This window comes from Muscardinus avellanarius (genome assembly GCF_963383645.1).
Source record: "Muscardinus avellanarius genome assembly, chromosome: 4".
Lineage (NCBI taxonomy): Eukaryota > Metazoa > Chordata > Mammalia > Rodentia > Gliridae > Muscardinus > Muscardinus avellanarius.
The window spans coordinates 109,870,169-109,896,594 of NC_137789.1; the positions used below are offsets into that span (position 1 = coordinate 109,870,169).

A 26,426-nucleotide genomic window follows, 5' to 3' on the forward strand; every position below is an offset into this window, starting at 1 on the left:
TCTCACATCTGATGCTATCATGCAGAAGTTGTAGCCATAGCCACTAATCAAAGTTCCTTCCTTTCAGTTGAAAAAAGAAAATTCCTCAGCTTTAGTTTAAGATCACCTTTGTATGTTGTTTGAAATAATGTCAAGATCACAGGAAAAATAAAGAAGGAGCACCTGTCTGAAGGGAGATCCCGAAAGTCAAATCGTCTTGCTGTGTGATGTTGGAGAAAAATAGCTATGGTGTGGGATGTGGGTCCTGGGAGGTGACTGGGGAAGCCTGCAAAGGAATAGCAAGTTCTTTGGACTCATCTTCCTCATAGTGCCGGCGCCCACTTTCGGAGGGCTCACCCTGGTAACTGTGTTCAGCTTTGGGGTCTTCTGACCGGTGCTGCAAAGAAGCACGGACTCCCAAAGCCAGCACCACCAAGCGGTAGAGATGCAGAGCCACCACGAGGAAGTTCTTCCCAGCAAAGAATACCAGCATCTGATTTATGACCTGGAAATGAGTCATCAGTATGACACGCAGGATAAGGAAGGGTCCATCTTGGATGAAGATGCTGATTCCGATGTTCCAGAGGTCTGCGCTGCACTGGCAGAAGAACTGGCTGAGGAATCCCCTGCTTGCCACGGACAAGGGGCACACGACTTGCTGTACTGGAAACACAGACAGACCAGTTAATGTGCCTGTTTGCAATGTGGAAATGTAAGACAAATAAAAGTAGACACGTTGTTACTAATGCGAACTCCACTGGTAAATGACAGGTAACAATTTTGTGATTTAATTCTGGGTGGAACAGGGTGAATGTTCCCCACCCTCCTGCTGCTACATGATGTTCAGCCATTTAAACATTTTTAGGTCATCTTTTAGTTCTCACTCTGAAGAAGGCACAATTAAATAAACTAAAGAGAATAAAGAATAAAGGAAAGTGCTGTGTGTGTGTGTGTGTGTGTGTGTGTGTGTGTGTGTGTGTGTTACTCTGGATTGAACCCAGGGGCATTCTGTCTCTGAGTTACACCCCAGCCCTATTTTATTTTATTATTCTTTTAAATATTGAAACAGGGTCTTGCTAAGTTGCTGAGGTCCTCACTAAGATGTTGAGGCTGGCCTTGAACCTCCAATCTTCCGGTCTCAGCCTCTCAAGTACTGGGATTACAAGTGTGTGCTACCATGTCCAGTGCCGTGGTGTATTTTCCAGGCCTGCAGAGAAGGGAGAAAATACAGAAGCGAGCTCGGGCCTCTAATCGGGGAGTCTGACTGCCTCATTTTCTAGCAGTGAGATACGGGCCAAATGATTTAACCTTTCTGGGCCTCGGTTCCTTCCTCTGGAACCTGGGATAATAATATCTCTGAAGAGAGGGGTCTCTATACAATAGGGGGCTTCTATTGTTCCATTAGAATGGTATGCCTGCCTTCTCTCCACTTTCTCATTCAAGCTTCCATTTGGAATAAGTGACTTGTTTAACTGAGAAGTTTGGCGTTGGAACAAAGCACATATGACCTAGATCACTCTAGAACTTATCTTTTTAGGGTTTACCTATTTACTGGCTGACACACTCAAGGTCATATTGTGCCGTGAAAATTCAAGTGCTCATATTCAAATTCAAAGTTAATTCATTTCAAGTATATTTTTAATGGCATAGAAGAAAAAACGCCGAAATAAATGCCATTGTTATTTTATTTTGTCCTGATTCCTTATGCTTTTGTTTTGTAGTTTGCTAGAAAGACTGGATATAATTACTGATTTTGCAGTTGAACAAAAGGAGGTCCAATCAACAGATGAACCTTTTTGTTTTAATTTCTAAAATGTAAATTTAATTCAGGGTCAAGGGCAGAAAATAATCCTTTTATAATAATGAAGCCTTCCATTTGGAGTTTTCAAACAAAGAATGCCTTCCATCTACTGGAGCCTGAAAATATTATGAAGTTGCTTTGATATGGGCAAACATAATGTACTGTTTGTTGGAAAATACAATAGTGATTTAGTCAGAAGTAACATTTGGTCTTTGTTTTTCAAACAGCTGCATAACATTATCACCCCTAAAAGTTTACAAAATTCTTTTCTTAAATAAAAATTTTCTTAGCAAGGCTGTAAACCACAAGATATGAGAGGGTGAGGATAAGCAGAATGAATGACAAAAGAGAAACCAACATGAGATGAGTAACAGCCTTTCCTAAGAAGCTAAGGTCAGAAAATGGCTCCTCAAGGGCCCCTTTGGGTATTACTGAATTAGTGATGGCACTTAATATTCTATAGTAGACCAGCTGACCGGCTAATATTCTAAAAGATGACTAAAGAGTATGCTGTACCTTCTGAGGTACACTAACAAAATCTGTGCACATGCATTTAGGATATACTTGCTTGTAATTATTAATCAGTGATTAGGTTTTTGGTGAAAAAGTCATAGCAACTTTCTATCTTTCCTGGTGATAATTTTGTTTTCAAAGTGGATGCTAAGATTTTAAAGCTCTGAGCTTATCAAAGCGAACAAAAATGATCCAGAAAAAAAATAAACTATCCTTGTCCGAAGGATTAATTTTAATCCTGAGGCCATCAGGTAGAGTGTCACAAACAATAAGATAGACTAAAGAAAATGTAAGTCTTAAATTCTAGCATTTCTCCAAATTACAGTAGCACTTAGGAGAATTATAAAATCAAAATGCCGCGGTACCAAGAAGTTATGGTATGACTCTATGTCAACACAGTTTACTTGAACTTTAGTGATGGTAAAAAATGTTACACGTCTTTGTTATACAATATGGTAGCCAAATGTGACAATGAGCACTGAAACTGTGGCTACTGTGACTGAGAAATGGAACCTTTAGTTTTACTTAACTTTAATTAATTTAAAGTTGAAGAACCCCATGTGGCAAGCGGGTACCATAGTGAACAGTGCAGCTATATACATCATCACCACTAGTATGAAATGTCCATGAAATAGTTTATTTCTTTCTAAGACTTTAGGGTTATAATGTGTGTGTGTGTGTGTGTGTGTGTGTGTGTGTGTGTGTGTGTGTTACCAGGGGTTAGACCCAGGGGCTTTCTACCTCGGAGCTATACTTAAAGCCCTTTATATTTTTTGAAATAGAGTCTCCCTAGATTACTGAGTCTCGCTAAGTTTCTGAGACTGGCCTCAAAAGTGTGTTCCTCCTGTCTAAGCCTTTCAAATACTTGGATTACAGGCATGCACCACCACACCCATCTAAGACTTATATCTTTATTAAAGTAATCCCAAGGGCCATTACTAAGAAACGTTTTAATTTTCTATATGCGGTCTTGAAACTGTTTGTATTCCCCTAATCCATGAATCTGACAAAGGAACAAAAATGATCTTGTTAAAAGTATCAAGAGATATGGCAACAAGTTTTTAAGCACTTAGCTACCTATCTTGATCACAAGAACCATCAACCCTGCTACTACGATTAATGTGCCATTTCATGGATCAAGAAACTGAGGCACAGACATGTTAACAAATTTTCAGGAGGTTTTATAGGTCATAAATGGTGGAAACATTGTTATAAGTGATGACAAAGTTGTGTGACTATCCACTGAATCATCTTAAGCTCATTTTAAACCAGAATTGATTCACTCCTGGATTTCCTAAGTTTCTATCTATTTTCCTCCAAAGCTGAACTGGACACTGGGATGTTAAAAATGATAATCCTCTCAATTGCTTACTTAGCTTTAGTAAAGTTTATCATTCTTTGCACACACACATCAGGACATTTACCTGCCAGGTCAAGTGGAAACTGCAACATGCTCCAAGTCCATATAACAAGGATGGCACAGACTAGTGAAGGGTTATTCCTAGGAGGCAATAAAGATTTTAAACTAGTAATAAAATGTATAATCACATGCAGAAGACAGAAATCTTCTCAACACCTCTTTGAGGCTATTCCTTGCATACAGATTTCCAGATCCTCATGCGTGCTAGGCAAGCACTCTATTGCTGAGCTACACCCAGCAAAGCTCACATACATACGGAAGAAATCATTGAATGTCAAAAAGAAGGACCAGTGCTTGGACAAATGCACATTTCTATGACCTATATTTTTTCTGAGTTTACTCTTTCAAAGCATTCTTCTGGTAGACCCACTCCAGGAGAATGGTCTACCAGGAGAATGGTCTAGAAGACTAAATTCAGAAGGAAGAGAGGTCAAAGAAATGTAAAAGATATTAAAGAAGTACTACAGTCAGATTTGTCTTTAGCAAAAATACAAAGAAAGTTGTTAACCTGAAGTCAGTGGCACGACAAGTTTTGTTTTTATCTTCTGTCAAGAGGGATTTTCAACTGGAGAGGGCTAGAAAAGCATCAGGGAAAAATAATTGAAAGTACACTAAATGGGGGGTGATTATAAGAGATATCTGTAAATGCTTCAGGTGTTGAGACCTGAAAAAATTACATCTCAGAACTCTGAGAGAATTTGTAAATGAGATTTCTAAGCCATTTTTAACTGTCATGGCAGTTAGTGGTAGAGACAAAGTTGGTAACAAAAAAATGCAGTCCTACCTTCTAAGAGAAAGAAGAATATATATATATATATATATATATATATATATATATATATATATACACACACACACACTGAAGGCCCATTACTATAAATAGCTGGTTAGACTATATAAGTGATTATTTAAAAGATTTCTGAGAGCCCTTATAGAAGAAGATAGTAATTACTAAGAATCAGCACAGGTTCTCTGAGAACAATTGCACTCTGCTAAGCTGATTTAATAATCTTTTTTTTTTAAGAGTTGGATTACCAAGTAGGTAGGTAATACCATATAAATTGATGGCGGGAATCTGGATTTAAATAAGCCTCTTGGAAAAAATCCCCCAAATACTCATATTAACAAAATTAAGAAATATTCATGGTTTGAGTGCTGTTAGGTATAAATGACTCCCCCAAAGGAGTTCTTTTATGGGTTGCTGCATACTTTGTCTTTGATTTTGTTCTACTTCATATTTCACCAATGACCTGGTTGTCAATGCCAATAAAAAGCTTCTCAGAGGCACGTGGATTTTGGATAAATACCCGGTACCCTGGAAGATGCAAGCAGGATTCCAAAAGATTTAATGGGATAAACCTAAATTAGGAAGGAACAGGATAGAAGAGTTAGTATTTCATAGAAATGTGCTGATTCTTAGTAATTATTATCTTCTTCTATAAGGGCTCTCAGAAATCTTTTGAAGAGTTCGCGCGGGGCACGCCAGATGGGGCCCGGGTCGCGGGACTCTGGGCCCCGGGCCGAACTGCAAGTACCATGCCAGACCCCTGGAGAAACCGGGCCCAGTAAGACGCTGGGTTCTGGGCGGGGGCCGCGGCGCGGTGCACACCAGCCGGGGCCCGGGTCGCGGGACCCTGGGCCCCGGGCCGAACTGCGAGTAGCACGCCAGACACCTGGAGAAACCAGGCCCAGAACAGAAAAAGATAAAGAAAAATATCGGAGAGGAGGTAAGAAAGCCGTTGTGGATGCCAGGACACTGGAGATGCAGACAAAACTTATCTAAACGCACTGGAACTTATGGAAAAATTCGCCGTGAAAGAGGACTGCTATTTCTCTATATTGTTAAGAATCTCAGACATCACCTGTAAGGAGAGAGTTTAGCGGAGATCAAGGAGAAATGCGGTGTTGAAAGAGTTCTCCGCGTTGGTGGTGGAGACTTGTATTCAGGAGAAGCAGAAACCGGATCCTACCAACTTTATTTTTTTGGAGAAATTACACCAAATGTCGAATGCTACCATCACGCAGGCTTAGGAACACTGGACAACATTCAGAGTGGAAAAAGAGCCTGGGAAGGATTTGAAACGGTGGAGGCAGTGGCAATGCCAGTAGCCAATACTCAGGGGAGGTAGAGATCTGATACATTACACCTGGAACCTTTGAAATAATAACCACAGAGACAGTGATCGGAACCTGCTGAGGGGTTAGGCGGGCGTCGGGGCCAGTGGCCGACATCGGAGCTGCTATGAGGCAAGGCCACTACTGAGGCCTCTGAAGCCGGGATTGGAACCTGCCGAGGGGTTAGACCGATGCTGGGGCCAGCGAGGCTGGCATTGGAGCCTGCCATGAGGCAAGGCTTGTGCTGGGGCCTCCAAGGTCGGGTCCGGAACCTGCTGAGGGGTTAGGCCAGTGCTGGGGCCAGCGAGGCCGGCATCAGAGCCTGCCATGAGGCAAGGCCGGTACTGGGGCCTCTGAGGTCAGGATAAGAGCCTGCCGAGTGTTAGGCCGGTGCTGGGGCCAGTGAGGCCAGCATTGGAGCCTGCCGTGAGGCAGGGCCAGTGCTGGGGCCTCCGAGGATGGGAACGGAACCTGCTGAGGGGTTAGGCTGGTGCTGGGGCCAGCGAGGCCGGCATTGGAGCCTGCCGTGAGGCAAGGCCGGTGATGAGGCCTCCGAGGCCAGCATCGGAGCCTGCCTTGAGGCATGGCCGGTACTGGGGCCTCTGAGTCCAGGATAAGAGCCTCCCGAGGGGTTAGGCCGGTGCTGGGGCCAGCGAGGCTGGCATCGGAGCCTGCCATTAGGCAAGGCCGGTGCTGGGGCCTCCGAGGCCAGGATAATAGCCTGCTGAGGGGTTCGGCCGGTGCTGGAGCCAGTGAGGCCGGCATCGCAGCCTGCCGTGAGGCATGGCCGGTGCTGGGACCTCCGAGGCCAGTATTGGAGCTGGCCGAGGAGTTAGGCCGGTGCTGGGGCCTGCAAGGCCGGCATTGGAGCCTGCCATAAGGCAAGGCCGGTACTGGGGCCTCCGAGGCCAGGATAAGAGCCTGCCGAGGGGTTAGGCCGGTGCTGGGGCCAGCGAGGCCGGCATCGTACCCTGCCGTGAGGCATGGCCGGTGCTGGGGCCTCCGAGGCCAGGATCGGAGCCTGCTGAGGGGTTAGGCCGGTGCTGGGGCCAGCGAGGCCGGCACCGGAGCCTGCCATGAGGCAAGGCCTGTACTCAGGCTTCCGAGGCCGGGATTGGAGCCTGCTGAGGGGTTAGGCTGGTGCTGGGGCCAGCGAGGCCGGCATTGGAGCCTGCCGTGAGGCAAGGCCGGTGCTGAGGCCTCCGAGGCCAGCATCGGAGCCTGCCTTGAGGCATGGCTGGTACTGGGGCCTCCGAGTCCAGGATAAGAGCCTGCCGAGGGGTTAGGCAGGTGCTGGGGCCTGCGAGGCCAGCATCGGTGCCTGCCGTGAGGCAAGGCTGGTACTGGGGCCTCAGAGGCCAGGATAACAACCTGCCGAAGGGCTAGACCAGTGCTGGGACCACGAGGCCGGCATCGGAGCCTGCTATGAGGCGAGGTCAGCATTGGAGTCTGCCGTGAGACATGGCCAGTGCTGGGGCCTCCTAGGCCGGGAACGGGGCCTGCCGTGAGGCTAGGCCGGTGCTGGGGCCTCCGAGGCCGGGATTGGAATCCTGCCAAGGGGTTAGGCCAGTGCAGGGGCCAATGGCCAGCATCGGAGCCTGGCGTGAGGCAAGTTCACTCCTGCGGCCTCCAAGGCCGGGACCAAAGCCAGCTTAGGGGTTAGACCGGTGCAGGGGCCAGCGAGACCAGAACTGGGGCTTCCCATGAGGCAAGGCCGCTGCTTGAGCCAGCGAGGTTTGGATCAGTCCACTGAGTAGCCAGGCCACTACTTGGACCATCAAGAGTGGGACTGGTACTTGCAACGCAGCATGCACAGAGAAATATCGCAGAAAATATAAATCAGACGCTTCTCTTAATCAGCAATAACTAGGAGGAAAAGGGCAACAGGAAGAGGTTGAGCTATAGAAAGGGCCCTATAGTGAAGCAACTAATGTGACCAATCAGAGGGTATGGAATACTGGAGGACGGAGCCTCTTTAAAACGCAGGAGGTACATAAACAAATGTATCAAAGTAAATCACCAAAGAAGGGTGGGATGGAGGGAGGGGGAGGGAATGGGATGGGGGATGGAGGAAGGCTAATTGGATGATGTGTGCTTGTATATCCTCTCAAGTCTTGTACTCCAATGTGATTGATATATGACTACAATGCACCAATTTAAAAAATAAATTAATAAAAAGAAATCTTTTGAAGAATCACTTATATAGCCTAACCAGGTATTTATAGTAATGGGCCTTCAACATCAAGGGTTTTTCTTTTAACACTATCTAATTATCAGTCCATGGTATGACATGATTTTTGGATTTTCCAAAATCATCTGCAATCATTGGTCAATTCATAAGAAATATAAAATGTAGAAATTTAAATGGAAGTGCTTGAGAGTACATACTACCCCATATTTTCTCTTTGAAATGGCAGCATCTAGACATGCCTGAATTTTTTTTTTTTTTTTTTTTTTTGCAGGTCTGGGGATGGAACCCAGGGGCATTTGACCTTCGAGCTACACCCCCTGCCCTATTTTTTTTATTCTTTATTTTGAAACCGTGTCTCACTGAGTTGCAGAGGGCCTCACTAGGTACCTGAGGCTGTCTGGGAACCACAATCCTCTGGTCTTAGCCTCCTGAATGCTGGGATTACAAGCGTGCGCCACCACGCCTGGCTACATGCCTGAATTTTTTAATGTTACCTACAGTTTCCAGTCTCAGATTTATATACCAGGAAGTTTTCTAGATGTTTAAGTTCATAATCAAATTGAATCCTCATGTCAGTGCATTAAAGTAGGCACATTTATTATTCCTGTTTGACCAAGGAAGAAATTGAGGCATAGAGAGTTGGCAAAACTTGTCCAAAGGTAATGTGGTTAAAAGAATTAGAAGCAGAAATAAAAACTAGATAGGCCGATTTCAGCATCAACCCTTATACCATTACTCTGTATTATTATATATTATATTATACCATATATTATTTTATACTATGTTCTATTATTTCCAGGAATTGTGTTAGCCCTGCTCTATTCTGCATTTTTAAAAACACACCTGAAATATTATGTGCTTTCTGTTTTAGGTGAGACATTTATAAATTTACTTGTATTAAACGGGAGAGACTAGGATGGTAAAGAAACTCAGCTCTGTTAGATGTGTTATTTCTCAAGAAACTGAAAATTGTAGAATATGTCGTTAAAGCTTTAATTCATATGTTTAAAGGGCTATAGTAAGGGGAAAAAATCTTTGAGACTTAAGAAGGAAAATTCAGATTGAAAGGATTTTAATTGCATCTGTAAGAATACAAATTTCATTAAAATGGCAGAAACTAATATTATTAACTCAAAAATTACCCAATAACTTGGTTTAGTATACCTTCAATTAGGGTTTTTCAGAGACTCCAGAAACACTTGTTGATATTTTGGAGAAGATTTTCAATAGATAGAAAATGGATTTTTCCTAAGATGGTCACTTTTAAAGTTTATTATAGTCACAGACTTCAGTAATTCCACCAAAAACTGACAAATGCCAATTTATCTATAAGGCAGTACAATGTTGTGGTAATGCATGGGCCCAGGTGCAAAATGACCATAATTTAAATACCAACTCCACCTTTCTCTAGAGAAATAATATGTGAGCACTAATCCTAGTTAGATCACTTACACCATATTTACTACCTCAAGTGGTTTAACATCTACATGTTTCAGTTACCCATCTGCATTATGAGGATGACAATAGCTATTGGCTTTTATTTTATAATCCCAATTATTTATTTGAATATGTAAAATACATAAAGATCATGGAACGCACCACATGGGTTAAGTGTGGGAGAACACTGCAAGTTAGTTATTTTTTATTACATGTAATCTAGAGACTTTTTCTAACAATCTTTTGCTTATAAAATTGTGATAATGATAGTATCTGCTTCCTAGTACCACTGTAAAGAATAAGTAATTCATTAAATGAAAGCCCTTGGGACACTTCTTGGCATGCAGCAAATGATAAATATCATCTTGTACTAGTGTTACTATTTTATTATTATGTCAAAGGACTTCTTAAATTCTTTGTGGTTCAATTTCAGCCTCTCTTAGGAAATAGGGACAAATTATAGCCTACCCTTACCCCTAAATATTCCAAACTCCAACCATACAGTAATGAAATGTATATTATGTATGTACATATCTTAACTATCCACACACAAAATATGGAAGATTGTTGGTATTGGTAAAGTTACCAAAAATAATTTTGGAAAAGTAGATTGGAAAAATGTTAAAGCAGACAAATATGAGTTATTAGCTTAAATAGTAAAATTATTCAAGAAGGCTAAAGGTTAAAATGCAGATAAATCATTGAACTTAAATGGCAAAGAATCAGGATTTATAAAGGAATTTGTGAGTGGATTTGCGCACTGTTGTACTGTATGTATGACCTGCATTCACAAATGTCAACCAAGAGGTACAGCAGACATTAGACTTACTTCATAAAGAGACAAAGGATCTTGAGGCATATAATTGTTGATATGAGGCTCACCTTTCTACTTGGAAAACTGGGAGGATAAGAGAGGCATTTGGTGGATTAGCATACCCAATGTGGTAGATGAAAATCAAAAAGTCCTATTTTGTCCATTTTCTTAGCTATTTATTTTTAGAAGTATAAATATTCTTGTAAACAATAGATTATTAGTGAAAGAAATTCAGTCACCTTTAAAAATTATTTGATACATTAAGAGAAGAAAAATAATAAAGACAAGAAAGAGAGAAAGCAAATGAAGTGTTAACCTAGACTGGAATAAATGTTTCATCAGTTGAAATAAAGGAAAAATGCAGCATAAAATAGAAATATTCCCCTTTGTGTAATGAAACTCAATAAAATACCAGTAATTTTATGGGAATATACATTATTTTCTTTTAACAAATTATCTGCATTTAAAAAAAGATTGCACAGTTTGATCTCCAAAGGTATAAATGACCAATAAACTTTCTGGCAATGATACTGAAATTCAGACTTCTGAAAATTTTGGAGGATGGCTATAGTAAAATAAAATGATCAGTAAGTCCTTTCCCAAAAAATAAGTATAACACTGAACAAACCATTAGAAAATAACCATTATGGCTCTGGAAATCAACCAGAAGTAAACAACATTTATTCATGAAAAGCTGGCAGAGCATCAGGTAAGAACAGTAAGAATCTTCAGCACTCCTGCCCATGGATACTGTCATAGCCTCAGATTGGCTGTGGATGAAATTAAACAGGCAACAAATACTTTAATTGAGGCTATTGCAATAGGAGAAAGAAACTGAGCTCAACTCTGCTGAAACAAAAGGTAGGAACTTCTAAACACTGGGGTGAGCTAGTGGAAAAGTACTGGAGGATATTAGGGTATAGGAGGTCTCTGTGATTAGATTATTTTTGTTTGTAATTGGCACTTATAAAAGTTAGGTTCCTACTCTCCCACACAGACTAAAATATTCATCATAGAATTCTGTACATTTATTATATTTGTTCTTATGTTTAAAAAGTATTGTTTCTGGGTTCTTGAAAAAAACAGTCTTAGATTTTTAACTGGCAAGAGTCTGGGTAAATTTAGATCTCAAAGGGGCAGAGAAAAAATTTATAATTACAAGTTTTCTAAAGTTAATGCTCTGAGAAAAAGGATACCAGGGGCCTATAGTCAATAAAAAACTTTGTACAAAATTAGTTCAAATTGTGAACATGTTAAGACCATCTTGATGCGTTAAAGTGGTTGTATTATCAGAGAGGGCTGGGTGTTGAAAATCAAAGGCCTCTTGTGGCCTGAGAATGTTGAATTGATTTGGAAAGAAGTATAAAATTTCCATTTAGAGGTGTGGTCAATACAAATAAAGTTGGTTGGAAATGAAAAAGAAAAGTTAAAGCTTCTACTCTGAGATTGTAGTCCAACTTGGGGTAAGTGGTGACTAACTTTAAGTTTAATGGAAAGATTCTAAAACTAAGAGAGGCACTAGATAAGTTCCTTTGTATGCTTGATTGGCTGAGAAGTTATACACATGTACAGAGAAAACTCAAGAAACCAGTTTAAACTAAAAGCCAAAGTACACATGAAAACTTCCTGAGCTTTAAATGTGAGACTCAATCCATACACAGAACAGAGTGTAGAAATCCTAAGGGCTTAAAGTGTTTGATCACAATCTCCACCCAAATTACTATCTGATCACAAACTACATAGTTATAAATGTGACCACTAAAGTGTCAAGCTAAAAGTAGAACTGAGCTTCCAAAAACTCAGATGATGACAGTGGTTACAATCGAAGAGGAGGTAGAGTCCCCAGATTGAAAAAGCAAAACCAACAAAAGGAAAAACCTGTGGTGGTGATACGAAGGCTTGAAAAATGTCTAGTTTTCAACAAAGTATATAAAATGCTATAAACAGAAATGTGGGGCCTATAATTGGTGGGTAGGAGTAGAAATGATCCCAAAGAGCCTAGATTATTGATTTAGCAGAAAAAGATATCAAAGCAGCTAATAAAAACATGTTCAAAGAATGAAAGAAAATGTTTCATAAATTAAAGAACATTGCTGGCAATGACATAACACATAATCTCAATAAAGATATAGCAAGCACTTCCGGGATATGGCGACGGAGAAAAGCGGCGCTTATGAGTCCTGCTAACAATCGATCTATTACCACAAAATCAGAGCCTTTCATAGCCAGAAAACACCATAAACAGAGAAATAAAAACTGTAAATACAAGGCAGAGAGAAAAAGAGGGCTGGAAGAACAACCAGACACCAGAAAAGAATCCAGCCTCAAGTGCCTCGGCCGGAGCCGCGTCAGCACCATCTGGCCTCACAGCACCAGGCTCCAGAGAAAAGGGGGACTCAGAACTGAACTCAAAACCAGAGAGGAGATACACTGGCCTCACGGCCGAGGACTGCAGCAGCAGTGCCATACTGCTGGCGTTAGCAGCAAGTTCACCGGACGGCTACAGACCAGCACACTCAACAACCCACCAGGCTCCAGAGAGAAGGGGTGGACAGAAAGCTGAGGACACCCTGCAAGGACTCAGAGCGGAGCTCAAAACCAGAAAAGAAATATGCTAGCCTCATGGCCAAGGGCATGGCAGCAGCATCATATTGCCAGCGGCAGCAGGAGCAAGTTCACTGAGTCCAATACAACACCATCAGTGCACTCAACAACTGTGAGTTAAAATGCAGCCCCTAGAGGAGAAACCCCAGTACTTCACTCCCAGGGACTTGTGCAGATAGTCTCTTTGGGTCGGAGATTTTTGCAGTCCAACCCAGTGGGGAGGTGGCAGCGGCAGAGATATCACACCATAGTTGCAGCTCCTGTGGGAGAACGCTCAGCCTGGCACCCCTGGTCTAAAGCAGCCATGATTGACTCCCTGGGTCTAAGACTTTGCGATACAACCCAGTAAAGGAGTAGTGGTGACTGAGATACCACAGACTCGAGATCCAGGGCACCTTAAGTGAAGTCATAGTGACCCAGGGAAGAACCCAGAGAAGGCACAAACTTCCAAAATCATGGGAAAGAAATAACAATGGTGCAATAAATGCTCACAACCCCACAACATCAGAACCTGATAACACAGAAATTAAGAGAGCTCTTCAAGATCAAATCAGGAAAATAACTGTAGAAAAAATAGAGGCCTTTCAAAAAGAATTCAGAGAGAGTCAAAAAGAGATAAAGGATGCAATCATTGAAGTAAAGGCCTCCATTCAAAGTATAAACAACAGATTAGACCACATGGAGAATAGAATCTCGCTCCTAGAAGATGATCACTCCAAAAATGAATGCATAGTCTCTAATTTAGGGAAAAAATATCCAGCAGCAGGAATCTGACATTGAATAAATATGGGCCCATTTTAAGAGAGCTAACCTAAGAATAATTGGAATAAAGGAGGGAAAAGAAGGTGAAACCAAAGGGATCAACAATCTCTTCAAGGAAGTAATAGCAGAAAATTTTCCAAACATAGAGCAAGAGGTAGATACACAGGTCCAGGAAATTTATAGAACTCCCTTTAGACAGAATCAGAGAAGAGGATCCCCATGCCACATATTGTCAAAATGATTAATGTGGAAGCCAAGGAGAGAATCTTAAAGGCAACAAAAACAAAAGCCCAAGTGATATTCAGAGGCAAACCAATTAGAATCACTCCAGACTTCCCAAACCAAGTCATGAAAGCCAGAAGGGCATGGAGTAACATATTCCAAACTCTGAAAGAAAACAACTTCCAGCCAAAAATTCCCTACCCAGCAAAACTATCTATCAAATTAGATGGGGAAAGAAGAAGCTTCCATGACAAACAGAAACTGAAGGAATTTATGTCTTAAAAACCAGCACTAGAGAAAATACTCAAGGAGATTAACTGCAAAGAAGAAATAGGTAATACATGCCAGAACCAAAGAATCAAGATTTCCCTCCCAGCAGACAACTATGCAAAGAAGAATAAACAGTATGTCAAACAGAAATAAAATCTTAACATGTTAGAAATTAAAATTACCTGTCTATAATCACACTGAATGTAAACGGCCTCCACTCCCCAATAAAAAAGACATAAAATGGCAAAATGGATTAACAAGCATGATCCATCCATCTGCTGCTTACAAGAAACACACCTTACAAGATAGGAACAAACTCAAGGTAAAGGGCTGGAGCAAGGCAATCCATGGTAATGGAACTCAAAGACAAGCAGGAGTAGCAACTATGATATTAGACAAGTTAGACTTCAAACCCAAACTTATTAGAAGAGACAAAGAAGGTCATATTTTACTGGTAAAAGGAATATTCCAGCAAGAGGAAATAACAATAATCAACATCTATGCCCCAAACATAGGTGCAGCTACTTTCATAAATCAAACTCTTTGTGACATGTAGTCACACATAAATCCCAATACAATAATACTGGGAGACTTCAACATACCTTTCACAACACTAGACTGATCTTTCAGACAAAGGGTCAGTAAAGATGCCTCAGAACTAAAGAACACCATTAACCAAATGGACCTGTTGGACACATATAGAATATTTCACCCAACTACAGCGGAGTTGACATTTTTCTCAGCTGCTCACAGAACCTTCTCCAAAATAGATCACATCCTGGGACACAAAATGAGCACTAGCAAATTTAAAAAATGTTACATACTTTGCTGTGTCATTTCAGACCATAAAGGAATGAAACTAGAAATCAACTATAAGAAGACCCAGAGAAACAACATAAACATATATAGACTGAACACCACACTTCTGAATGAAGAATGGGTCATAGAAGATGTAAGAGGTAAAATTAAGAAATTTCTAGAAACAAATGAAAATATACAGCATATCAAAACCTCCGAGACACTTTAAAGGCAGTATTAAGAGGAAAATTTATAGCACTGAGTGCTCACATAAGAAAATCTTCAAATAAATAACCTAACGACACACCTCAAAGCCCTTGAAAAGCAGGAACAATTAAACCCCAAAGCCAGTAGAAGACAGGAAATTATTAAAATTAGAGCAGAAATTAACAAAATAGAGAATAAAAAACAATGCAGAAAATCAACAAAAGCAAAAGCTGGTTTCTTGAAAAAATTAACAAGATAGATAAACCACTAGCCAAGCTAACTAAAAAAAAGAGAGAATCAACCCAAATTATGAAGATAAGGGATGAAAAAGGAGACATTACTACTGACAGTGTAGAAATCCAGAGGATTATCACAAACTACTTTGAAAAACTATACTCCAACAAAATGGGAAATCTGGAGGAAACTGACAACTTCCTAGATAAATACAACCTTCCTAAACAGGTCATGAAGATATAGAACACTTAAACCAACCAATAATAATCAAAGAGACTGAAACAGCAATAAAGAGCTTACCATCAAAGAATAGCCCAGGACCAGATGGTTTCCCAAGTGAATTCAATAAAACCTTTATAGAAGAGCTAACCCCATACTCTTCAAACTATTTTATGAAAAAGAAAAAACCGGGACTCTCCCAAATGCATTCTATGAAGCCAACATCACACCAATACCCAAACCCGAATAAAGACAGTTCAAGAAAGGACAAATACAGGCCTATATCTCTGATGAACTTGGATACAAACCTATTAAACAAAATACTAGCAACATGCATTAAAAACCACATCAAGAAAATCATACACCATGACCAGGTAGGGTTCATCCCAGGGATGCAAGGCTGGTTCAACATATGAAATTCAATCCATGTAATTCACCATATAAACAGAACCAAGGACAAAAATTACACGATCATTTCAATAGACACTGAAAAAGCATTTGATAAAATTCAACCTCCATTTATGATAAAAACACTGCAAAGAATTGGAATAGAAGAAATATATCTCAGCCGGGCGTGGTGGCGCACGCTTGTAATCACAGCATTTGGGAGGCTGAGACCTGGAGGATCACGGTTCGCGGACAGCCTCAGCTACTTTTTGAGGCCCTCTGCAACTCAGTGAGACCTGGTTTCAAAATAAACAATAAAAAATAGGGCAGGAGGTGTATCTCAGAAGTAGAATGCCCCTGGGTTCCATCCCCAGACCTGCAAAAAAAAAAAAAAAAAAAAGAAGGAACATATTTCAACATTATTAAGGCAATCTATAATAAGCCCACCGCCAACATCATATTAAATGGGGAAAAACTTCAGGAATTCCCCCTAAAAACAGGAACGAGCCAAGGATGTCCATTATCACCACTTCTCTTCAATATAGTACTAGAGACTCTAGCCAGAACAATAAGGCAAGAAAAGGAAATCAGAGGAGTACAAATAGGCAAAGAAGAACTCAAACTTTCACTATTTGCAGACGACATGAGACTATATTTAGAAAACCCAACAAACTCAACCAAAAGGCATATAGAACTGATCAACAAATTCAGCAAAGTATCTGGATACAAAATCAATCTTAAAAAATCAGAAGCTTTCCTGTACACCAAACATAAATCCACTGAAAAAGAAATTCAGAAAACACTTCTACTCAGGATCTCCCACAAAAAAAGTAAAATACTTAGGAGTAAACTTGACCAAGGAGGTAAAAGATCTCTACAAAGAAAATTGTAAAACACTGAAAAAAGAAATCGAAGATCTTAGAAGATGGAAGGATCTTCCATGTTCATGGATTGGCAGAATAAATATCATTAAAATGGCCATCCTTCCAAAAGTGATCTACAGATTTAACTCAATGGCCATTAAACTACCAATATCATTCCTCACAGACATAGAAAAATCAGTCCTTAAATTTATCTGGAATAACAAAAAGCCCAGAATAGCCAAGGTAATTCTCAGTAACAAAAACGATGCAGGAGGAATCACAATACCTGACTTTAAACAAGTCCACATGCTTTCAGCCAATTGATTTTTGACAAAGGGCTACACCACTGATAGAGGACTAATATCTAGAATATACAGAAAACCCAAGAAACTCAACACAAAGAAAAAAAAAACATCCAATAACAAAATGGGCAAGCGAACTAAATAGATATTTCACAAAAGAAGAAATTCAAATGGCCAATAAATGCATGAAAAAATGCTCAACATCACTGGCAATCAGAGAGATGAAAATCAAAACTACCCTGAGATTTCACCTAACTCCAACTAGCGTGGCAATCATTCAAAACACAAACAACAACAGATGCTGGCGAGGATGTGAGAAGTGGGAACTCTAAGACATTGTTGGTGGGATTGCAAATTAGTGCAACCACTTTGGAAAACAGTATAGAGAATCCTCAGAAGAATGGGAACAAATCTACCATTAGATCCAGCAATACCACTTCTGGGTATCTACCCAAAAGACAGGAAACCAAACTACCAAACTAATGCATGTGTATCTATGTTCATAGCTGCATAATTCACCAAAGCCAAACTATGGAACCAGCCAAGATGTCCATCAAGAGATGAATGGATGACAAAACTGTGGGATATGTACACAATGGAATTTTACTCAGCCATTAAAAAAACTCAATTACATCATTTTCAGGGAAATGGACGGAACTGGAGGACATTATGCTAAGTGAGATTAGTCAGTCACAAAAATAAGAAAGCAGATGCTTTCCCTAATATGTGAGAGTTAGGGAGATATGGGTCATAGGAGGAACTCTAGATGAATAAGGAAGTCCTACAGAGGAGCAAGCAAGACAACCTAAAGGAGGAGAAAGGAGGGGGGAAGAGGAAAATTCCTAAAACACACAATGTACTTTAACATATCGAAGTCAACAACTAAGCCAAGCAAGGAAAGGAGAGACGGGGAGGGAATGGGGTGGGAATTGGATAGGGGTAAAATCAGTGATGTGTACATGTATGTACACACAAGTTTTTTACCCCAATATGATGTATGAATATAATACACCAATAAAAAAATAAAAATCTAGAAACGTACTGAATGCATAAAAAAGATATAGCAAGCATATAAAATGATTAAATAGAAGCTCTAGACCTGAAAACATAGGAATTAAAATAAAGAATTCAACAGATGGACTTGACAGCTTGACTTTATGCCTACATTGTGATTGTAGAAGAAAGAATAAGTGACCTAGGTGACAGGTCAATGGAAATTATCTATTCAGAAGTTCAGAGAGTAAAAAGAGTAACGTTAAACACACTGAGACCTATGAAACATGATCCAGCATTCTATCTATCTATCTATCTATCTATCTATCCATCCATCCATCCACCTATATCTTGGTAGTCTCACAAGGAGGAACATAAAAGTGCAAGGAAATATTTAGAGAAATAGTAGTTAAAATTTCAAAGGGAAAACACAATTTACAGATTCAAAATCAACAAAACCATAGACTATTTAAAAGCAAAGAGACACACACCTGCACACATCATAGTCAAACTATTAAAAGACAAAGGGGAGGAGAAATCTTGAAAACAGCAAGATAAAACTGATTCATTATGTGGAGGATAACAACAAACAAGTAATGGCTAACATTTGACAAGAAGCAATGAAGGTCAAAAGATACTGGAATGATATATAGGAATGCTGAAAAATGTCAAATAAGAATTCTATATACAATAAAACAGTGAGGCAAAATAAACATATTTCTACATAAATACAGATTTTAAGATTTGTTGCTAGCAGATTTTCCTTAGAAGAAATACTAGATGAAGTCCTTTAGGATGAAGGAAATTACACTGGACAGTAATTTAAATCTTTATAGAAAAATGAAGAGCATCAAAATGGTAAATGTATGGGTAAACAAAAGATATATATGAATATGTTAGCCTCTAAAGATTTTCTTCTCTTCTTAAAAGCCATACGATTATAAAGAACAATAATTATAAAATTATATTGCTTGGTTTATAACATTCAAGGTCATTATATATGTATAATCATAACAGCGAAAAGGAGGGGGATGAAATGGAGCTATCAGCAATAAAGCCATGGAGTGATGATCAAATGGAGTAATATTGTTATGCTTACTGAAATTGAAGTTAGTATTAACCTATGATAAAGTGTGAACAAATACACATTCTGCTCAAACACAGATAGCACATTCTTTGGGGTAGGTCCATATACTAGACCATAAAAATATTTTCAATAAATTTTAAAATATTAAAACAATTTAAATTATATTATCAGAATATGATAGAATTTAAATAAAATAACAATAAAATAGATCTGGGAAATCTCCAAAAAATAAAATTAAGCAGCTCACTTATAAATTACCCATAAGTTAAGGGAGAAATCACAGAAGAAATTGCTAAACATTTTGAAGTATATTAGCAAAAGCATTGCATATCAAAATTATAGTATGCGGGAAAGCAGTGCTTAGAGAATATTTTGTTGTTTTGAATGCCTATTAGAAAAGGAGGTATCTAAATTTCTACACTAAAAAATAAAATAAAAAGAACTAATGAAATCTAAAACAAACATATGACAGAAAAAAATTAAATATCATGGCAAAAATAAATGGGAAATGGAAAAGAGAATAACAATAGATAAAATTAATAAAACCAGAAGCTGGTTGTTTTTCAAGATCAACAAAATCATAAATCTGAAAAAATCAAAATAAACAAGTAAACAAACCTCTTTTGGGAGGAAGCAAAGCAAATTGCTGAACCAAAGAATAAAAGGAGCACATCACACTGAATGCACAGAAATCAACACACGTGTAATGAATGCTATATACAGTGTTGTAACCCACAATAAAAATTCAGATAAAATATAAATTCCTAGAAGAAAAATTATAACCAAAATTAACTCAAGAAGTAGAATATCTAAATAGACCTACATAAAGTAATGATATTGAGTTAGCAATTTAAAACATTCCTATAAAGAAAAGCTTTGACCCCAATGCCTCCCTAGGAATATCACAAAATATTTAAAGAGCAAATAACATCAGGGTTTTTAAGAAGTAAGGAGAGGATGCATCCTGCAGTACTTGAAAAAATCAGTATACCCTGATACAACAGCCAGAAAAAAGATATTAAAAAATACTACTAAAGATCAATGTGCCTCAGGAACAGAAATAAAAAAAATTAACAATGTTAGCAAACCAAATTTAGCAGCATATAAAATATTTTACACTCCTCTGTACATTGATGAAGTGTCAATACCAATATTATAAGTGGGGAAAGGGAAGGAGCGGGGTGAGATCTGGAGGGAAATACAACAGGTGCTATGTACATATCTGATGCATGGTTACAATATACATCAATAACAGTATATTTTTAAAAGATTGTTGGCCAGGCGTGATGGCCACGCTTGTTATCCCAGTATTTGGAGGCTAAAACAGGACGACAGCAGGCTCGAAGCCAGCCTCAGCAATTTGGTGAGGCTTTCAGCAACTTAGACCCTGTTTGCAAATTAAAAAATAAAATAGGGCTGGGAGTAGAGTTCAGAAGTAGAATGCCCCTGGGTTTAATCTCCAGTACTACACACACAAAAATAAAAGATAATAAATCATAACTAAGTAGACTTTTATTCCTAGACATCAATATTGTTGGTTTAATATCTGAAAATTATTAATGTAATACAATTTTTATAGAATAAAGAACAGCTAACATATAAGTATCTCAATAAAAGCAGGAAAATGACTTAACAAAAATTCAATACCCATAAGGAAAAACTCCCAATAATCTCAAAATAAAGAGAATCTTCTCAAGTTGATAACAGATATCTATGTACAACCCAAAGCTCATTTCACTCTTAATAGAGAAATACAAAATATGCCTCTTTTTAGATTGAAATGTTAACTCTTATTACTTCTACTCAACTTTGAAAGGAGTTTTTGGCCAATGCAATAAGTGAGAAAAGGAAATGAAAGCATATAGGCTAGAAATAAAAATATTCTATTTATTCTTAAATGGCATAATCCTGTCTGTGGAAAATCCTAACGAATAAGAAAAATAAAAAAATCTTAGCATGGTTGCTGGGTATAAAGCTGACAAATAAATTGTGCTTCTATTATAGCAATGAAAATGTAAAAATGAAAAACAATTCCATTAATAACAACATTGAAAATAATAAAATAGTTTGGAAAAACATTTAGGAAAATCAGTTCAAGACTTGTGTATTGAAAACTGAAAAATGTTGCAGGACAAATAGAGATATTTCATATTCACAGATTGGAAAACTTAATATTGTCAAAATGCCAACTATTTCCAAATTGATCCTGAGATTTAGTTCAATTCCTATCAAGACCACATGTTTTTCTTTTTATTTCATTTTGGTTTTGGTAGAACTTGACATGATAATCATAACAATTATATGAAAATGCAAAGGATAGCTGAAACAGAATAAAACAATTAAAATAGCTAAAATTTTTTTTAAAGAGTGATGTTGGATGACATATGTACCCCATTTCAAAAGTTATAATAAAGCTATAGTTATCATGATAATAATATGGTTTTGGTACAAAAACAAACATATAGTTCAATGGAACAAAATTAAAAGTCCAGACAAAACTCATTACATCTGTGGTCAATTGATTTTTGATCAAGATGCCAAGGCAAATTCATAGAGAAAGAATATTTATAACAAACATCATTGAGACAATTAGTCCCAGCTGGGTCACTAAATAGAGCAGAGACCATGTTAAAAATGAAAAATGAGTTTGGAATCTTACCTCACATTGAATGTAAAAAAAAATTAAGTCAAAATGGATAGTAGAAATAAATGTAAGAGCTAACAAGTTCCATAAGAAAACAGAAGGGAAGATATTTCTAATTTGGGATTAGAAAAATATTTCTTAGGTATGATATCAAAAAGCATGATACATAAGAGAAAAATGGATACATCTGGATTTTATAAAAAATTTTACAATTTGTCCTTCCGAAGACAAGATTATAAGAACAAGTGGTATACAGGGAGGCAAAGTTTACACTTATATAACTGATAAAGAAGTTATCTCTAGAATATATAAAGAATGCATACAAAACAAGATAATTTAATAAAATGAGCAAATTATTGAGAAAAATCTACCTTAGAAACAGTTTGGCAGTTTTCTTAAAAAAATAAGTAAAATATGTACTTAACATAAAACTAGCCATCCTACTCTTAGGTACTGACCCAAGAGAAATGAAAACATACCCATCCAAAAGTTTGTAAGTGATTGCTCATAGCTACATCATTCTTAATACCAAAAAAAAAAAAAACAAACAAAACAACAAAAACAAAAAACCCTGCAATTCATTGAATAGATAAACTGGTACACGCATTGAACAGAATGCTATTCAACATCTGGAAAGAGCTAAATGTGTCACAAAATTGATAGAAACCAAAACACTATACTAGCTCTTTCCGGACCTGGCTGAGCAGGAGGCGCCATCATGGGAGTCGACATCCGCCATAATAAGGACCGAAAGGTTCGCTGCAAGGAGCCCAAGAGCCGGGACATCTACCCGAGGCTGTTGGTCAAGCTGTATAGGTTTCTGGCCAGAAGGACCAACTCGACCTTCAACCAAGTTGTGCTGAAGAGGTTGTTTATGAGTCGCACCAACCGGCCACCTCTGTCCCTTTCCGGGATGATCTGGAAGATGATGCTTCCTGGCCGGGAAAACAAGACAGCTGTGGAGGTGGGGACCCTAACAGGTGATGTGCGGGGTCTGGAGGTGCCCAAACTGAGCAGTAGGGCCTGCAGCCGCATCCTCAAGGCCGGTGGCAAGACCCTCACCTTTGACCGGCTGGCCCTGGACTCCCCCAAGGGCTGCGGCACCGTCCTGCTCTCTGGTCCTCGCCAGGGCCCAGAGGTGGACCTGCATTTCGGCCAGGTGCCGGGCAGCCCGCACAGCCGCACCAAACCCTATGTCCGCCCCAAGGGCCGGAACTTCGAGCGTGCCGGAGGCCGGCGGGCCAGCCATTGCTACAAAAGCTATCCCAGATCTTACTCCTGTTAATAAAAAGATTTTGGACTCTGAAAAACAAAACAAAACAAAACAACAACAAAACAACAACAACAACAACAACAACAACCAAAAATAACCCACCACTATACTAAATTAAAAAATACAGACACAAAAGATTACCTATCTTATGATTCCATTTACATGAAATTCATAAAAAAAGAGTCCATAAAACAGAAAGTATATCAGGGTTTGTCTAGGTTTGGTGGCAGAAGTGAAATTTGACTATAAGTAGGTACGAGAAATCCTTTTAGAAGAATGAAAACATTCTAAATCTGTATTGTAGTCATGGTGTAGTTATTATAATTTGTTAAATACCATTGAACTATGGAATTATAATAATTGAGTTTTTGATGGGGAAACTTTATTTCTGTATTCATGAGAGTGGAATAGAGATTACAGAAAGCCACTAACACAAAGCATTAATATTAAAAATAGAAATGACTTACATTTGAGAAAATAAAAACTGAGAGCAAATTTTTAAAATGTGGCCCCATGAGTCACAACACATGTGTCTCTCTGTATCCACAGGGTACTGGTTCCAGAATCCTGCATACACACTGAACTCCACAAATACTCAGGACCTTACATAAAACTAGGTAATGTTTGTAGGTAACCTATGCGCATCTTCCTTTAAATTGTATCTAGATTACATAAAATACCCAACACAATGCAAATGCTATGTAAATAGTTGTTATGCAGATGGGCTTGGTGGTGCACAATTGTAATGCCAGTGCTTGGGAGGCTGAGACAGGAGGATCCCAGGTTCACAGCCAGCTACTCGGTGAGACCCTCTGCAGCTTGGTGATATTCTATTTCAGAATAAAGAATAAAAACCGGGGCTTGGGGTGTAGCTCGGAGGTAGAATGCCTCTGGGTTCAATCCCCAGTACCACATACACACAAAAAAAGTTGTTATACTATATTGTTTAAGGAGAAATGATCAGAAAAAAGGCTTGTACAGGTTCAATGCTTAATTAATTAATTAATTAATTAATGTGTTCATTCATTTAATTTTGTGGTCCAGGAGCATTCCACCTCTGAGCTATACTTTCAGCCCTATTTTTAATTATTTTGAAACAGAGTCTCATTAAATTGTGGAGGGCCTCACTAAGTAGCTGAGGCTGGCCGGGAAACTGCAATCCCCCTGTCTCAGCCTCCCAAGTACTGAGAGTACAAGTATGTGCTACCACATTGGGCTACAGGCATTTTTTTTTAAAAAAAGGAGCCAGGTGTGGTGGCACACATTACTACTCCCAATACTTGGGAGGCTAAGACAGGAGGATCGCAGATTTACCGCCAGCCTCAGGTACTTAGTGAGTGAGGCCTTCCACAACTTAGAGAAACCCTATTTCAAAATAAAGAGTAAAAAATAGGGCTGGGGATGTAGCTCGGAGGTAAAATGCATGCCCCTGGGTTCAATCTCCAGTACTGCAAAAATAAATAAATAAATAAATAAATAAATAAATAAATAAATAAATAAATGGAACCTTTGATACAGAGAGATAACTCTAGTTTATTTGGCCCCTACTAAATATAAGGCTGCTTGGAATATGACACAAGTTTAAAATTTTAAATGCATATATTTATAAATGTACACATAAGTATATAATGTAACTACACATGTATATCTTCTTGAAGCATTTAGATTAATTTGTAGATGGGAGAAGAGACCGGGGGTCTTACAGTGTGTTGATACCCAAAGTGCTCGCTCCCTGCATTCTTCCTGGACCAAAGTAGTTTTGCTTTGGGTGGGGCTGTGTGTCCTTCTACTTGACACTGGCTCACCAGGTGTCGCCCAGTCTCTGCCTAGCACATCACCCCGTGCATATAAGATAATAAATCCATAGCTGGTGAATGGAAGAATGCCCCAGATTGGCAAAAGAGATTTTCTGTTTGCTTCAGGTTTGGGGGGAGTGGCAATTAAACAAGCTTACCTAATAGTCAATATTTATTGGCAAATACAGATCTATAAATTGTACCTTGGTGTCACTTGTAGGTGGAACTCATAAATTGGCTATTATGATTACTCTGAGTTTGGTATTTCTTAGGTTTTTATGACCCGCTCTGTAAAACATATCGCCCTATCTCCCTGGATATTTAGCATGTATGTATTTATTTTTAGATGCATATAGTTTATTATATTTATATTGCCATGCCTCCGTCACTATGGGTATTCATTGTTTTTATGTGGTCTCTCATGATTTCTTCCTATTTTTGTAATCCCATTCTATTTTAATTATCTATAAAACATTTGAAAATAAATTATATGATTCAAAGCACTGGCCAACTATAAGGAATCAAAGCAATAAAGCTAAAATATACATGTTGAAGACAATGGATCAATTTGGGCTAAATTTTAAAAATAATATGACAACTTAATAAGCTAGAAGAAAAATTAGTATGCATGAAATCAGAAATGATCTTATAAAGATAGCCCATGCTTATAAATATAATTTGTACTATAATTGAGATATTAGGCTTTGTCAATAAGTTAGTATATTTTTCTCAGCTTTATGTTTTGTTGTTTGAGAAACAGAGCATAAAGTAAACTGTAGCATTAAAAGCCAGCCTCGTGCCAATTTATTTTTATAGCATAGTGCAAAACAATCCAAGCTTAAAGTATATTCAGGCACTGAGACTTAAATCCCTAATGGGAAGAAAGTAGTTCCATAAACAGATGTGATCATGGATTCTGAGTTTATTTGCTTGTGGCAAAAATAAAATTACCAACTCAATAAGTTTTAATTTATAGGCATCTACACCAGAAAGCCTTTGGGCGCTTTGAACAAAACTGACTAAAAATAAAATTTAGTAAAATAAAACTTCATCTTCCCCATTCCCTATTTGCACCAAGCAACATAAATTTTCAAACTGAAGAGGGGAGTGATTTCTCCATGTTTCTTGGAATTGTAGTTATGTTCAGCTGCTGAAGATCATTTATAATTGTCTGAGCTCCCGAAAGTTGGGCTTGTGAAAGAGGACCTAGAGATGATTATCCCACTCTCGAAGGTTTCTGGAAAACCTTGGCCTCACCTGGCCTGTGGCCATGCAGAGATCTTCTTATCCACGGCACATATACGTGCCCCTTTCTCCAGCAGAAATCTCCTGTATGTTTTTGGTTTGCTCATTGCTTTATTTTGCTATAAAATAGGTGCTGGTTCCTAATGTGTACCTAAATAGCAGCAAATTCTATGATTCTAACGTTGGAAACACAAGATATACTAAAAATCCTCATTCACACAAAATATAAATGATGAAGAGACAGATGCAT

At 38.7% G+C, this 26,426-nt stretch overlaps 2 protein-coding genes across 2 annotated transcripts in view; one reads left to right on the forward strand and one right to left on the reverse strand.

The window, feature by feature from the left end:
• Window positions 1–223: 223 nt before the first annotated feature.
• The window catches only part of TMEM26 (transmembrane protein 26), a gene marked incomplete at both ends in the record, with an annotated part of 52,334 nt that continues 26,131 nt past the window's right edge, over window positions 224–26,426 (reverse strand). Inside the window, 2 exons of the mRNA XM_080695063.1 lie at window positions 224–642; window positions 3,718–3,794. Of these exons, the coding sequence (XP_080551189.1) occupies window positions 224–642; window positions 3,718–3,794 (496 nt within the window). The remainder of the gene's footprint in view (window positions 643–3,717; window positions 3,795–26,426) is intronic.
• On the forward strand, window positions 22,581–23,147 carry LOC308261933 (large ribosomal subunit protein eL18-like; the record flags this gene model as incomplete). Its single annotated transcript, XM_080694121.1, has 1 exon — window positions 22,581–23,147. One exon carries the CDS (start codon window positions 22,581–22,583, stop codon window positions 23,145–23,147), a length of 567 nt encoding a protein of 188 aa, XP_080550247.1.